Raw genomic sequence first — 14,805 nt, 5'->3', positions numbered from 1 at the left:
TGCATTCTGTCCATCCTGGGAGAAGGATCCCTCCTCTGTCGTTCTCCCATAGGTTTCTTCCTTTTTTCTCCCTGTTAAAGGGGTTTTTTAGGGGAGTTTTTCCTGTGCCGATGTGAGGGTTCAGGGACAGAGGATGTCGCATGTGCACAGATTGTAAAGCCCTCTGAGGCAAATTTGTAATTTGTGATTCTGGGCTATACAAAATAAACTGAATTGGATTGAATGTGAGATTTAAAGCAGTGGTTCTCAACCTTTTTTTTATCAGTGATGTACCCCCTGTGAAATATTTTTTCAGCCAAGTACCCCCTAACCAGCGCAAAGCATTTTTGGTTGAAAGCTTTAAAAAAAAGTTATATTTTGATCATTTAGTGATGAAAATAATAAATGCCTAAAAATGCCCATCCACAATATTCACCTTTGGCTGCAGAGTTTTGCTCTTGTGCCATCAGTGTCTGATTTATTAAACTGTCAACACTGAAGATTGCATTGTTGCATTGAATTCAGTTTATGAACTTACATTTATATTTTATTGAATATTTATTAAATAACAATTTTTAAAGGATTTTTGAATGGATGCTAATTTTAAATATATATTTTTTTAATCTCACATACCCCCAGGGGTACATGTACCCCCATTTGAGAACCACTGATTTAAAAAATATATATTTAAAATTTATCCATCCATTCTTTAAAAAATTCTTTAAAAATAGTTGTTTAATAAATATTCAATAAAATATATATGTAAGTTCATAAACTTTTGACTGGTACTGTATACTATTTAACAATCATCAAACCAATAATCTGTGCAATACTATAACTATAATTATTCTGTCTGTATTTATAAGATTTTTTTTTGTTTTCTTACTTACTTATTTAAAATACAGTACTAGTCAAAAGTTTGTACACATTCTCATTCAATGGTTTTTCTTTATTTTAATTTTTTTCTACATTGTAGATTAATATTGAAGACATCCAAACTATGAAGGAACACATATGGAATTATGTGGTAAACAAACAAATGCTCAACAAACCAGAATGTTTTATATTTTAGATTCTTCAAAGTAGTTGAATGAGAAGGTGTGTCCAAACTTTTGACTGGTACTGTATAAGATTTTTATTTTTCTTACTTACTTATTTAAAATACTTGTTTGTTTTTTTCTACTATGTACCTTGTTTGCACTATATCTATGCTGCTGTAATCCTGTACATTTCCTTGCTGCGGGACTAATAAAGGATTATCTTATTTTATCTAATAAAATCTTATTTGGTTATATTTTGCAAGAATAGATGGATATTTATTGACAATAAAAGCTCATCTAGTAATAATTGCAATGGTTTAAACAACGCTATTCTATTAAATCATGCATACTGCCTTATCAAGGACAGTTTAAACAGTGTATGCCTTTTACAAGTACTAAAAATGTGTATTAAGTGTCATAAAGCCGTAATGACCTCTATATCCTTCTTGTCGGCACTTTATGCACCTTGAGTGGGGATACAATTGTACCACAACACCCACTCAAGATGTTATTTATCCAAGAAATGATATCATAGCTCAAGTAACCTGCTTAAACATTTAGAATATAACATAACAAAATACATAAATCAGAGCAATGAGAAATCGTAAATCAAAAACATTACTACATTCACACCGGTATCGACACACAATGTTTATTCAGATGAGCTGACAGAATTATCTTAGATATAATGAAAAAAGCTTTAAATTCAAGTCTAGAACATGCACCTTGGTGTGTTTACATGAATAAATATCGTCTCTTGACAAGCAAAGATAAAATACAGTTATAAGAGCAGTGTTTGTCTGTGTAGAGTCATCTCAGTCGCCCAGGTAGTAAGCTGACCTATTTTAGTGGAGCTGAAATCAGAGGATAGCTCTAACTTCTACATGACAAATGTTATGGCACAGGACGTGAAATAGTAAGAAATCTCTATAAAATAGTGGAATGTGTTTTTCACTAAACTACTGTGTAAATTAGAAGCATTCTATGATTAAAATACTGCTCAAGTCAAACTATTCTTTCCCCTTCGCAACGGTTGGCTTTCTTTCCTAAGAGGGTCTGAGCCCTGAGGGAGTCGGTACACCCCTCTAAGAGGATCACTTTCTTAGGATTACAAACAGCAGAGACACATGTTCTCCAACTTCTAACATAACTACCACATCCAGTCTCTGCACATGCTGCAAGCCATCATGTTACAAGACACACAGAGTTACCAGTTGCCCTGCAATAAATCCTGTTACTGTGAAGCTCATTATGGTCAGTGTTTGTTGACAGCGTGTCAGAGGTGCCGTGTCTAATACCAGTCGACATCATGTATTTCTTACTGTAACTAAGGGTAGAGAAAACAAAAACTGAACACTATTAACTTTTTTTTTTTTCCTGTTGTATTAGATTATATTAGATTGTACAAGTGGACCTAGTAAACTGGTAACTCTGTTTAAATATGAGTTGATATAGAGTGTTTCACACATAAAATGCATAGCGCATAAGGCAATGCAACATACTGCAGGTGACGGATGAGTCCATCACTGTAGCATTAAGGAGGATACAGTATGATGTCAAACTGTAAATACAAACAAATGTCAACTGTATTGATAACACAAACGTATTTAGCATAATATAAAAGAAAATACACATTAACAATCCATAAAATCATACATGTTGGTGGAAAACAGGAAATATGAGAGGCACTATATACACATTCAATAAAACTGTATTTTGCTCAACTTTCTTTGGGTTTACTGCGTTATTATACAAGAGTGACAGTAACATAATTCAAACAGAAGACACGTGGCTTGGCATCATGACAAGTTGGCAAACAGATGAACAGCCTGTCAACACATGATTTTTTTTAAATCATTCTCATGTTTCTATGTTCTTTTAAAGCTCATTTTGAAATACAGGACTATCATCAAGTGTGTTTAGGTTTGATGCATATAGTAAAATAAGGCAAGCATGTGAAAAATATTCAGTGCAGTATTTGACCCAAAAGGCACTGAAAAGTTAATTTCAAACCTACCGACTGACTGACCAACAACCTGCCTGTTGGCCAGTCCGTCAGTTTGAAGATCATGAAAAGATCCTCTGTAACTGAAAAGACAAAAAGTGGTAATATTTCGCTTAAATTACCAACCTAAATTTAACATACAAATTATGTAAAAACACACAAATGCTTTCTGATAAGATTGTCAACTCTGGAAATGTGAACCTGGGGGTCTCATCTCTTTCTCCCTCTTTTCCCGTTTACTTCCGGGCAACCGTTTCAGACAGCTTCTTCAGCCTCTTCTTCAGCTCCAGAGGGAATTTCTCGTAGCACTTCTTGCACACGGGTTTCATGTCAAACTCCACAAACTTGTTCCTACGGGAAAGAGAGTTACAGGTATCGTTTCAGTTTGGATGTAAGATTTCATCACTCCCAGTATATGCACATCTCAATGTCAATGTGTGGCTACCAGATTCAAAATAAGTTACTTCTAACAAGTAACTTTATGGATTGTAGATACACTCTTGAGCACTGACAATCATACAGTTTTATATCCAAACAAAAGACTTCTGCAACGACTTATAAACTGAAATGCTGACGTGCATGTCTTGTGAAAAAAAAAAAGAGCAAAACTCTGCAGCCAAAGGTGAATATTGTGGATGGGCATTTTTAGGCATTTATTATTTTCATCACTAAATGATCAAAATATAACTTTTTTTTAAAGTTGTCCTCGTTTCTGTCCTTACTTTCTTTATATATATTTTTAAATAACATTTTGTTTTGTTCTTTGTAAAGCTCCTGAGAAATGTCTTTTTTTAGATTAGAATTGCTTTTAGCAGCCTTTTAGCAGTTATTGACAGCAGACAGTAGAGAGAGACAGGGTACATGGGGAGTTCTCTACGAGTGCCTTTTTGCTTGTTTTTTCTGTATTAAGTTCCTTTAATTACACCGACACTGGCGAGCTGTTTAAACCTGTCCCCCCCCCAGCTGTCGTCAACGACATTTGTTCCTAAAGCAGAGGACTGCTGGCAGGACCAGGGCACCTGTTAAACCCGGTGGGACCTCAGCACTTCCACAACTCGGGCCAGAAAGCTGCCGGAAGTGATTATAGCTTTGCACTTTATACCCAGACAGACCGACTCATCTGATTTGCCTGTTTGCATAGCAGAGGTTACCAGAGTACGAGCCTTAATCCTGACTAGTGTTTCTGGCCGAGATGTGGTTCATGTACAGACACATTCCCAGTGTTAGGTCACTGAAACATATTCAGTCTCTGCTTATTCACCTAATAAATGTCTGCTCTCGTCATTTGGCTCGAAAGCCAGATGGAACAAAATACAACAGTTGTATGAGGAATATAAGTGGCATGGAGCATGATTGAAATATGACGACAATGAAACAGCAAAAGAATAGAAACAGGAAGAAAGATGGAAACTGACCAAAGGAAGAACAGTTGAAGTGGGGAGAAAGGAGAAAGAGCGGATCACAGACACATGGGTATCATTAATTTCTTCTTCTTGTCTTTTGAGTCGCGTTCGCGCTTGGCCAGCCGCCGTTTCATGTCGTCCGGCAGGCGTTCGTAGCAGTGCTTACATACGGGCTTCAGATCCACCTCCACAAACTTATCCCTGACGGAGCAGGGAGGAGGGAGAGATGGCGCGGGGGTTTGAAAGATGGGGAAGGGCAGTGGGAGAGGAGGAGGAGGAGGAGGAGGAGAAAGAAAGTTGGAGCGAGAAGGGGAAGGAAAAGTGGAGCAAGAGAAACACACAAGAGGACAGAGAAGAGGGATGATGAAAGGGAGGAGAGGTGGAGAAACAAATCCACAGAGACAAAGGATTATAAGAGAAAGGTGAAAAAACAAATCAGGAGTGAACAGGATTGAGAAACAGACAGTTAACAGCGGTAAATAGTCCCAGATGCAGGGTAGTGAAAGAAAAAATGACAAGCAAAGACAGAGCTTGGAAAATTCCCATGTGAATTTCTGGCAGTCTTCAGAGAGTATAACTAATACCAAATGAGTACATAATCTAAACATAATCTCCACAGAGACATCACCATCGTTACAGTCCGTCACTGAGTCTCGTGTATTACTTACTTCAGGGTGAGCTTGGTGTTGCAGGTGGAGCAGGCAAAACAGTTGACACACCAAGCCTTGTTGAGGGCAGACACCACTGACAAAAATAGAAGAAAAAAAATAAATCACACTGTCACATGAGGCACTGTTCCAATTCACCGTCACATGGCTAAAGTATCATGGATTTGGATTTTAAACTGAAATTCAGAATTGCATTTTTAGGTGGAATCTTCTTCGGGACAAGAAATCAAATTTTTTCTTACCATCTCCTTCAATCACACGATTGCAGTGGTAGCAAACATCTCCAAACAGCTGCGTGTGACGAAGGAAGAGAAACAGAGAGTGAGCAACACAGTGAGGAATCTTATACGAGTTATAAAATACTGTAACAAAATGCATCACTGGCAGTCTTTGTATCATAGCTCACATAACATGCTGTGTTCAAAAAACATGCAAACAAACACAGGCTATAGGGGCATTTTTTTTTTTTTTTTTTTTTTAAACTTCCCTGGAAGCACAAGTTTTTTGTTGGTAAAAAAAACACTCTAACACTAGGTGGAGCCGTTACATTGACTTAATGGGTGATCCAGTGTAGTTCAGATTGAGAGTTGTTCAAAGCAATTTCTTTAGAAGCATAAGTAAAGAAAGTGGGGCCAACTGTAACTAGTTCAAAGATGAGATTTTTTTTTTTAATTATCTGCCAGTTTATGCAATTCAAAGGGAAGATTAACTGTAAAACTGATCAAAATGTGGTGCATTCATGTGCAGTATTTTATAGACTGAAAAAAATGACTTTGTATTTGGAGGTTGAATTGCGAAAGCATAGCTGCAACTCAAATATTAGTTATGTTGAGTTTGTTTTTATGTCTTGATGACTTACATATGAATGGAGACATTTGACAGGAAAAACTTAGCAGAGCATGATTCAACTTCTTCCGTGTGTTCAGCATAGATATCCCCGATACGGTTGAGTGTTACCTGGTTGTAGTGAGTCTCACAGTAGGCCAGGCCCTTGCGTTCGTAGTGACGGTGTCCCAGGAAGGGTTTCTCACACTTAGCACACACAAAATGCTGCAAACAAAAACCCAAAAGCCAAGCGCACAGTGTTAGCACAGCCGTCAGTCAGAACATTATCACATTCAGACTGCGTTACAGGCAGCAGACATTATCAGGTCAGACCACAACCAGATCAAACCAGCCCAGATGTCCTGTAACTGCGTCCAAGCCGAGTACAGTCAGTAGAGAAGGAGGACAGAATAGTGAGCTTGAGAGGGCGCTCTAATCCTCCAAACAGACATGTGAGGAATTAATGTTTGCATATGACAGAAATTAAAAAGTTAAATTTTTTTTTTTACTATTTCTGATATTGTCCTCTCAAACAAATGAATGAGGACAACTCATGTGTCTTTGTCTGAGGACACCTTGGACGAGTATGGCAGAATAGGATTACACCAATATGGATTTTCTAAAGACAAAACAAAGCTGATTTTATAAGCCATTTATATCTGTGAATATTCAGTGTTTTGAAATTTGACAATTTTTATATATACCTGAAAAAAAGAACCGAATTCCCCACATGAATGTATTCTTCTAGTTAATGAAAAAGCTTCTGACAGAGCATTAGATAACTATTCAACTCTTCAGAGACCCTTTGCTAATAATTTAATCCCAAATAATTCGCTGATTTGTGAGTACATGACAAATAATAATATGTAACATCGTACAATATACATAAACGTTGAGTTAAGAACTTGCGAGGTAACTCCGTTGAGACTATTATCTGGCATTAAGATAAAAGTTTATATCAATCTGGCCTGTAGATTATGCTCTTGACCAACGTGTTTGACGGACAGACAGACGGACGCTAATTCACAAACTATTAGTGGAACTCTTGGAAGGAGGCTGGGCGTTTTTCGAGCCGGGCAGGGAGAAGTAAAAGACGGGGCAGCAATCAATGTCGGGTCAATACTTAATCCCCTCACCATGTCAAAGTGTCTCTCACAATAGGCTCGACCACCTCGCTCAAAAAACGGGTGGCCCTGAAACGGGCGCTCACACACAGTGCACACATGGTGCTTTATGTGGAGTAGTGAAGACAGGAAAATGAGCATGAAATGTGAATAGACAGAAGAACATATAAAGACAGGCGGTGGAATGACGCCAAAAACAATACGACAAAGAGATCTGGGTAATTGAGAAATGATGTATAAAGACTGGGAAAAGTATGAGTCACACATTTGGAACATATTAAAGTGAACTCATTGGAATGAAACAAATAAAAAAAAGAACAAGAGAGAACAGGACTGAATGACAAGTTACTCTCGGTTTCTCAAATATATATGAGTCAATTGCATAGAGCAGGAAATCCATAAAAGTATTATTATAAATACTGTAAACCTCAGAGACTTTTGTTCTGTTCTGCATATATAGAAAACAAAGTAATAATCAACACAGACAGTATATCATTTAACATTTACATACATTTGATACCAATCTAGGCAGACAATACCTAACAAATAAACTCATTCACAATTTTATGAATCCAGTGAAGATAATCAAATAGTTTCTCCCAAACTTCAGGTAACTGTTGTTGTTTTCAAAAGTTCGTACCTCCACATGCCACTGTTTGCCCATGGCATTGACCACGCGGCCCTCGATGGGTCTCCTACAGGCCCCGCAGATGGGGACGCCCATCTTGTCGTGGCAGGGCAGACAGTAGAGCTCACCCTTCAGCTCCCTGGCATCAGCCGTCAGCTCCTTACTGCAGAGAGAGAGGTAAGAGGGTGTGTGAATCTACAATTGCAATTACATAGTTTGTCCAGAAGAGAGCAGTCTTTGGCCCATTACTTTGTTGTAGATTGAATCTGCTGCATGAGGTAGTATTTGCTCCTAGTCTGCATAGACAAAGCACCTCTGACCTACTTTGTTGGATCTCTGAAGTTTTCATGATAATAATATTATCAGTAGTAGTTAGAATTGCATCAAATTTGTATATCTCATCTCAATATATTCAATAAACTGGACCTTAGCATCAAAGTGTGCATAGACCTGGCAGCACCAGGACTGCTTCACAAATGAAGTGTCCTATCGTGGGTTCCAAAGAACTCTATCTGTGTTTTAAAGACTACCCACAACCTGACTCAGCTTGCATTCACCATCTACTGTAGCCTAAAATCCTCCCACTGCCTTTGAGCTCTGAGTGCTGGAATAGCTTTGTTTGTTTGTTTGTGTGTGTGTGTGTGTGTGTGTGTGTGTGTGTGTGTGTGTGTGTGTGTGTGTGTGTGTGTGTGTGTGTGTGTGTGTGTGTGTGTGTGCATGTTTACCCGCAGTTGTTGCAGTTGAAGTGATCAGGGTGGTACGGGTCATTCTTGAACAGAAGAGGCTGCTCCTCAATAATGGCGTGGCACTTCTGGCAGATGTACTTGCCAAGGCCTCGAGCTTTCTCCCTGTTGTGACACGGACGACACAGGTGCCTGATGGGAGAGAGGGGAACAGATGAGAGGAGAAACTGTGAAAAAGAGACACGTAACTGATCTTCTGAGACAGATTAGTGAAGTCTAGGCTTGCACCAAATAGTTCGAAGCCTAAATCAAAATTTGACAACTTAATTCTAAACCAGCATTTTAAACTCTGCAGCTTTTTATTTTTTGCTCCTCTATTTATTCTGTTTAAACCCAGTATTTCTGCACAATTGCAGGTGAAAGTTAGGAAACACTAATATCCTGAGTATCATGCTATTTGTAGAAATAGTTTCCAGTGGTGGCTGTGTAGGATAGTTTTTCCGACTCCTCCAAACATTTCCTTTAACTCCAGAGCGTCGTAAAGTCCAAAAGACAGATTCAATTGGAAAAAAAAGAGAGAGAAAAAATAGATGTGATGAAAAAAAAACGGTTAGCTCTCCCACTTATCGCTCACAAAGAGGGAGGCACACATCTGTATTTACGGGCCGGTATAGCAGAAATCTAACGGCACCATGAACTACATTTATATATGTTCAATATTTTTTCTTCTTTTTTTAGGGTGAAAATATGACGACAGACATTCAAATCTTCATATGCTGGCTTTCACCTCAGCTGACACTTCCATCATAACTTTTGAGGCAGAACGATTAAAAGGAGGTCACAGAGGTCAAGGTCTTGAGAATTCTTAACATAGCTGCATAGAAGTTGTAGAAACATCAGTACCGGATAAAACCGCATCATAGAAGACATCATCCTGCCACGCAGTAGACATAAACTGATACGAATAAACAAATATCACCAGGGAATTAATGGCAACTGGTTGTAGAGGAACTGACCTTCCGGCATTCTTCACGAATCCCACATCAGCGAGCACAGCCTGGCAGATATCACAGCAGAAACAGTCCGGATGCCAGCTGTTGTTCATTGCCTTGATCACGCGGCCAATGATGAACTCACCTTAGGGGAGAGAAGAGGATTATGGAGAACATGTTCATGGATATTGTTTAAAATGTGCACAAACTCAAAGCTCCATCTCCATATGACACTAAGCATGAGGGGTCAGGTAAATAAAGTGGATGGATCGGTTTTTATTCCGTGTCACTGCAGTTCCTGTACTTACCACACTGGTGGCAGCAGGGAGCGAACAGCATCTGGAAGTCATGTTCACAGTATTTCCTCCCTTCAAACTGTTGGCAGGATTGAAACAATTTGTACACAGTTAATTAAAGCACACATATGTCCATTAACACAATAGAATGGCAATTACATTAACAGTATGATCCCAAGAATAAAGAAAACCCCTGGAAGTTATAATCGCCCTGGTTCACTCGATAAAAAGCCAATGGGGTTTTTCTATTGGATTTTGGATTATTGCACAAAAAAAGCTCTGTGGCAAACAAACATTTACAATACTTGCACATTTTGTTCAACCAGATAATCTTCATAAATGGACACCACTTTTATGATTTTTGAAGCGTTAATGCAATTGCCACAAGTAAAAAGCTAACGATATGCTGTAAACAAAATAAAACTGAATATTGCCTCTTTAAAGAGATTTAAAAGCTTTATAATTCACAAGTGTGATACTTACTGACATATGTTATGTTGTGGAACAAAACATAAAAATATCTTAAACTTGTGTTAACCACTGAGCATATTTCAGGCATCTAACCCACAACCCATTTAAAAAAAATGACCAGTCATGACTTTGAGAAATGACCACCAGGAGTGCAAAAATGCTAACTCATATCTGGGTTTTAGGATTCCTGCAGTACTCTGTGTTATATCCATCAAATATGGCAGCAAAAATATGTGTTTGTTTCCCAGCAAAAACATGAACATGGTAATTTATTGACAGTTTTTTTTAGAGCTGCTTTTTGACTACTAAGCTTAGACAGCATTCTGGAGTAGCAGGCTTAAATCTATAAAAAGAGTAAAACTTGATAATGAAGATGGATGACTTGCATGGCATTACTGTTCTTTATTTTGGGTTTTTTTGTATTTCAATGTGCAGCACAAAATGCAGATGTGGTTTAAATATCTCAATCACAAGGCCAAAAATTTAAATTCTACATAGTTAAAATGATTATAAATAGTTCTTTATTTTGCTTTTAAGTTCTTTCCATTTTAAATATACAAAGCCAAAGTCTGTATGGTCCTACTTTAAGCTTCTCCTCAAACATTGACAGGCTCCTACTGCTCCTATTGATGCTTATTTATGGCAAAAGGTTAAATTATTTACAGAGGACCCCGAGGTTAATGCGAATCCTTTGGCTCTGATGCTCGTATTGATCGGTGCATTAGTGACACCTTCTGTTTGATAAACTCACTGAACACAGAAGCATCAGGTTCTCCGGGGCCTGCCGGAGAATCATCAGGCATGGTGTCAATGCTGGTAAGCAAACAACTTACCGGAATGGGCTTCAAAATATTCAATGGCGCATTAAGGTTGTGCTCACTCGTCTTTATTTACCTCAACAGGACCTTGTGTTTAAATTCTTTGACTTAGGAATGTGCACCAACAACAGCCGTGCAATAAACAGTGATCTAACTGTCTGGAAAGAGAAAGCCAGTTCATTGACCCATCACGAACACTTGAAATGTGTTTTAAGGTGAAAAAACAAGTGTAACCTTGATTACATTCATCTTTTCAGTGCGATGTCTGTGTACAGGCAATAAATCCAAACATCTCCCGAACCTATTGATCTGTCCACACATGCTTCAAAGTTAACTGTTAATTTTTAGGCATGTCTAGACCAATCTGAATCATTTTTTAATTGATTCCGATAAAAAAAGTCCAATCCATTTGCTACGCACATGTTTGTTGTAATCCATTGCCCTGGAGGTGTAATTCAAGCTGTCAGTTACTGCACTCTGCACCTTATTTTATAGATGATGAATGTGAAACTGAGAAGACATTTATAAGGAAAAGAGTTACCTCATAGAAGAGTCCCTCTGGGAACTGTTGGAAACACTGGGCGCACACAAAGCACTGCTCGTGGTAAAGTTCCCCGTTGCTGTTCACGATCTTCTCAGCCGGGGCAAAACCACTCTTGCAGCGCTCACACATGGCGTTGGCCAGAGCATTGGCCATGTTGCTGAGAAGAAACAAAAACACCATAATTGACATTAAAAATAGTACATATAATAAGTAGAAGCAGGGGACGCAAGATCTAGGCTACAGAACAAAATGAATCACACTGAAACAAATACAATCGAGCATATAATGACATTTACTGTAAGCAGGTTTGCCAGAAGAATTATATATGACTGCTGACATATCATAGTTTAGGCTATATTTACAGTTTATTATGACAGTATATTTGACACAAATTGAATAGTTAGTCTAGTTGATGGTACTGGTATCCTGTTTTTAGTTGTTACATTTCTTCAGCCTTTTTTCAACTTGGGAAACCTCGGTTCAACCTTAAATGTCTCAAACAAAGAAACTTACACAATTATCATATCAGTCGGATTATTTTAGGATTTTAATGTGTGTTAATAAGATGGTATTCTGTTATATTGTAGTTCTGTAATCTTATTTGTATCTCACATGTAGGGTAATCATTTTAATATGTTGAACTTAATTAATAACAGACTGTATCTATTTTTTTTTATTTCATTGCATTGTGTTTCCATAAGAATATCAACTAATTCCAAAGCATAGTCCAGGGCCACGGCAGGACGCTCTTAATACAAATAATTTAACATCCATCACGTGTTTCTCCTGGCATGAACAGCTGGAAGATGTACTTAACACAAGGAAGAAAGGAGGAGAGAGGAGGGAAATGTGTCCCAAGATGTTATCTGCCCTCGTACACTCACACACAGTATCTTGGGCTCTGGGTTTATTTTTGCTCTGCTTATCAGGGTGTGGGGATCATTGCAGTGGGGAACCTGCATGTTGTCTTTTGAGAGTCAATTTGAAGTTACACTTTAAAACAAACTGCTCTGTTTCAGCAGTGTATGCTGTGTGCACACGACTAGCGGCGCAACAACAGGCTACAAATCATTTTCATTGGAAGCCGGTGACATGGAGCAACAAACTGACGGCCGGCACTAATGGGCGACAAATCAAAGTTGGGCTGGTCTTAACTTTTTTAAGCGTGCCAATGATTTAGTACATTTTCTACCAATTCTATATCTGTTGCGTTCCATTAAAAAAAAAAAAAAAAAAAACATGCCGTTAGCTAGTCACAGTGCTATTTAACGACATGACTTTGTCTCTCAGAGTCTGTATATAGCATAAGTGATGTGTGTGTGAATGCATAGATACGGGGCAGAATCATGTAACAAACAGCCAAAAAACACTAGTCTGACATAGTCCGATGACTTTCTTAAGAACAAACCTGGTGTGACAAATGAAGCCGATCCTGCCCTTTCATTAAACAATAACAATTGTTTTACTGCTTCTCTGCAGTACATGACAGCGTTATATCACCAGGCAGGGCCCCATGCTAAATATCTGTGTCAGAACCTGACACACACAAACGTGGTCACACCCCAAAACCTGCCACAGGGCTTCATAAAACATTTTTTATTTATGCCCCTTTTTTCTGCTCATTTGTTAGTCACATAGATGTAAAACATAGATGACGTTAGAGGTTATAACTAGAAAAAAATCGGATTGACATTTGACTTGAAGTATACAACAGGAACCCTTCATGCACCTGATAAATACACCACCCACGCTATGCAGTAGCTGCATGATACATCAGTTTATATTTACAACACCTAGTTTTTATAGTTGTTGACAAGGTTTGGGAATTTGAGATAAGGGAAGAAGAAGAGAGAAGTCCCGCTATCACTTAAACACCACCCACAGCTGGCTGGTTGGTCCAGTATGTATCCCAACGACCTGAAGTAATCTTACAATCAGATAATTCTCTGTTATCTTATATATATTGTCATATTGCTCCACCCTGCATTGTATTACAGATTTATGCTTATTACGCTTTATTACAGATGAACCTTGCACTAAATCCATGATGATCCTATCGTAAGTAAAACATCTGATCAAACTCTTGCGAACCAAGCTAAAGCAGCAAATGTGCAAAACTGCAACATACTAATTAATCAACAGCAAAAGAACACTGCTTAATACCTGTATCTAATTTGAAGCAAATTAGGACATGTTGCAGAAAGAGGTGTTGAAAGAGAAAAAGGAAGAGAGAATGGTGGGACCATCCTGATATCTCTGCTTTGTTTGAAAGGTCAGAATACCAAAGTGTATCCAGGCAACACACACACACACACACACACACACACACACACACACACACACACACACACACACACACACACACACACACACACACACACACACACACACACACACACACACACACACACACACACACAAGGCAGAGTACGATTTATATGGAGTGATGCCATCTGTTCATAATAACTAAGTTAGATCCATTTGAGAATCACCAAAAATCCCCAAAACCCCAGACACACTGGTCATCACTTGTTTTTTTTATGGGCTTTACTCTAAACTGCTACAAGTCAGATGTATGAATAAGCACAGCTCCCATCTGGGTTCCCTCCTCGAACGTATCAAATACAGGTTGCTCTTTATACCCTGTCCGGCCTGATATCACACATGCAGACAGCCCTGCCCTATCCGATCCAAAGGATTTTTGGGAGGAAGTGACACATCCCTTTAGCATTTCCCTTTCTCCTATCTGCCTCTCGCACCCTGCAGGAGTGAGATACAAGCCTAGTAGTAGTAGGACTGAAAAAAATAAAATGTTTTCTTCATTATACTCAATGCATTGCCAATTCTCAGGGTTATTGGTGTAACTTGAGAGCGTTGTAAGTGTTGCAAGACAGACATGATCACACTCGAGCGTCTTTCCAACTGCCAATAGGTTTCCATGTGGTCAAGCCAAAACACTGCTGAACACTGACCCTGGATCCAACAGCAATGACAAAGTGCTTTGTCCTCCTGCACCATCCAGGCTACCCACATCTTTTTTTTTACAAATTTGTACTTTGCACCTTTATGAAGGACCAAAAGGTCGAGGTACATATGTGAAAATTGTACACCTGACCCTAAACCCTTGAATGTTCAGGACTTGTGTGATGTCTACCTCATAGACTTTTTTAAATGTATAATCTTTGGATTCAGTTTATAGAAAAAGGAGTTTGTGGAAAAAGCAGCTATTGCCACCAGGTGGGGGAAAACCCCTCCATGCTTACCTGTGACTCTAAATGGAGGCTAGTCGTCAGCTAAGTGGAAAGGATGGAGACTTTCACTTCTGTTAT

General features: G+C 38.6%; 1 protein-coding gene across 5 annotated transcripts in view; it reads right to left on the bottom strand.

Moving 5' to 3' along the window:
- Positions 1–1,657: 1,657 nt before the first annotated feature.
- Positions 1,658–14,805, bottom strand: part of LOC129104319 (LIM and senescent cell antigen-like-containing domain protein 1) — a 28,140-nt gene continuing 14,992 nt past the window's right edge. For 4 of the 5 annotated variants that reach the window (XM_054614941.1, XM_054614943.1, XM_054614940.1 and 1 more), the window contains 9 exons: positions 11,474–11,633; positions 9,656–9,722; positions 9,372–9,492; positions 8,398–8,547; positions 7,685–7,835; positions 6,053–6,145; positions 5,338–5,386; positions 5,096–5,171; positions 1,658–3,375 (listed from right to left, as the gene is read on the bottom strand). In XM_054614941.1, the coding sequence (XP_054470916.1) occupies positions 3,261–3,375; positions 5,096–5,171; positions 5,338–5,386; positions 6,053–6,145; positions 7,685–7,835; positions 8,398–8,547; positions 9,372–9,492; positions 9,656–9,722; positions 11,474–11,633 (982 nt within the window). In that variant the 3' untranslated portion in view covers positions 1,658–3,260. Of the gene's footprint in view, positions 3,376–4,061; positions 4,629–5,095; positions 5,172–5,337; positions 5,387–6,052; positions 6,146–7,684; positions 7,836–8,397; positions 8,548–9,371; positions 9,493–9,655; positions 9,723–11,473; positions 11,634–14,805 lie in introns of those variants that run through there. The other variant, XM_054614944.1, reaches the window with a different exon arrangement.

Source organism: Anoplopoma fimbria, chromosome 16, assembly GCF_027596085.1.
Source record: "Anoplopoma fimbria isolate UVic2021 breed Golden Eagle Sablefish chromosome 16, Afim_UVic_2022, whole genome shotgun sequence".
Taxonomy (NCBI): domain Eukaryota; kingdom Metazoa; phylum Chordata; class Actinopteri; order Perciformes; family Anoplopomatidae; genus Anoplopoma; species Anoplopoma fimbria.
The sequence above is the reverse complement of the archived record's forward strand: the minus strand, read 5'-3'. Positions and strand labels throughout refer to the sequence as shown.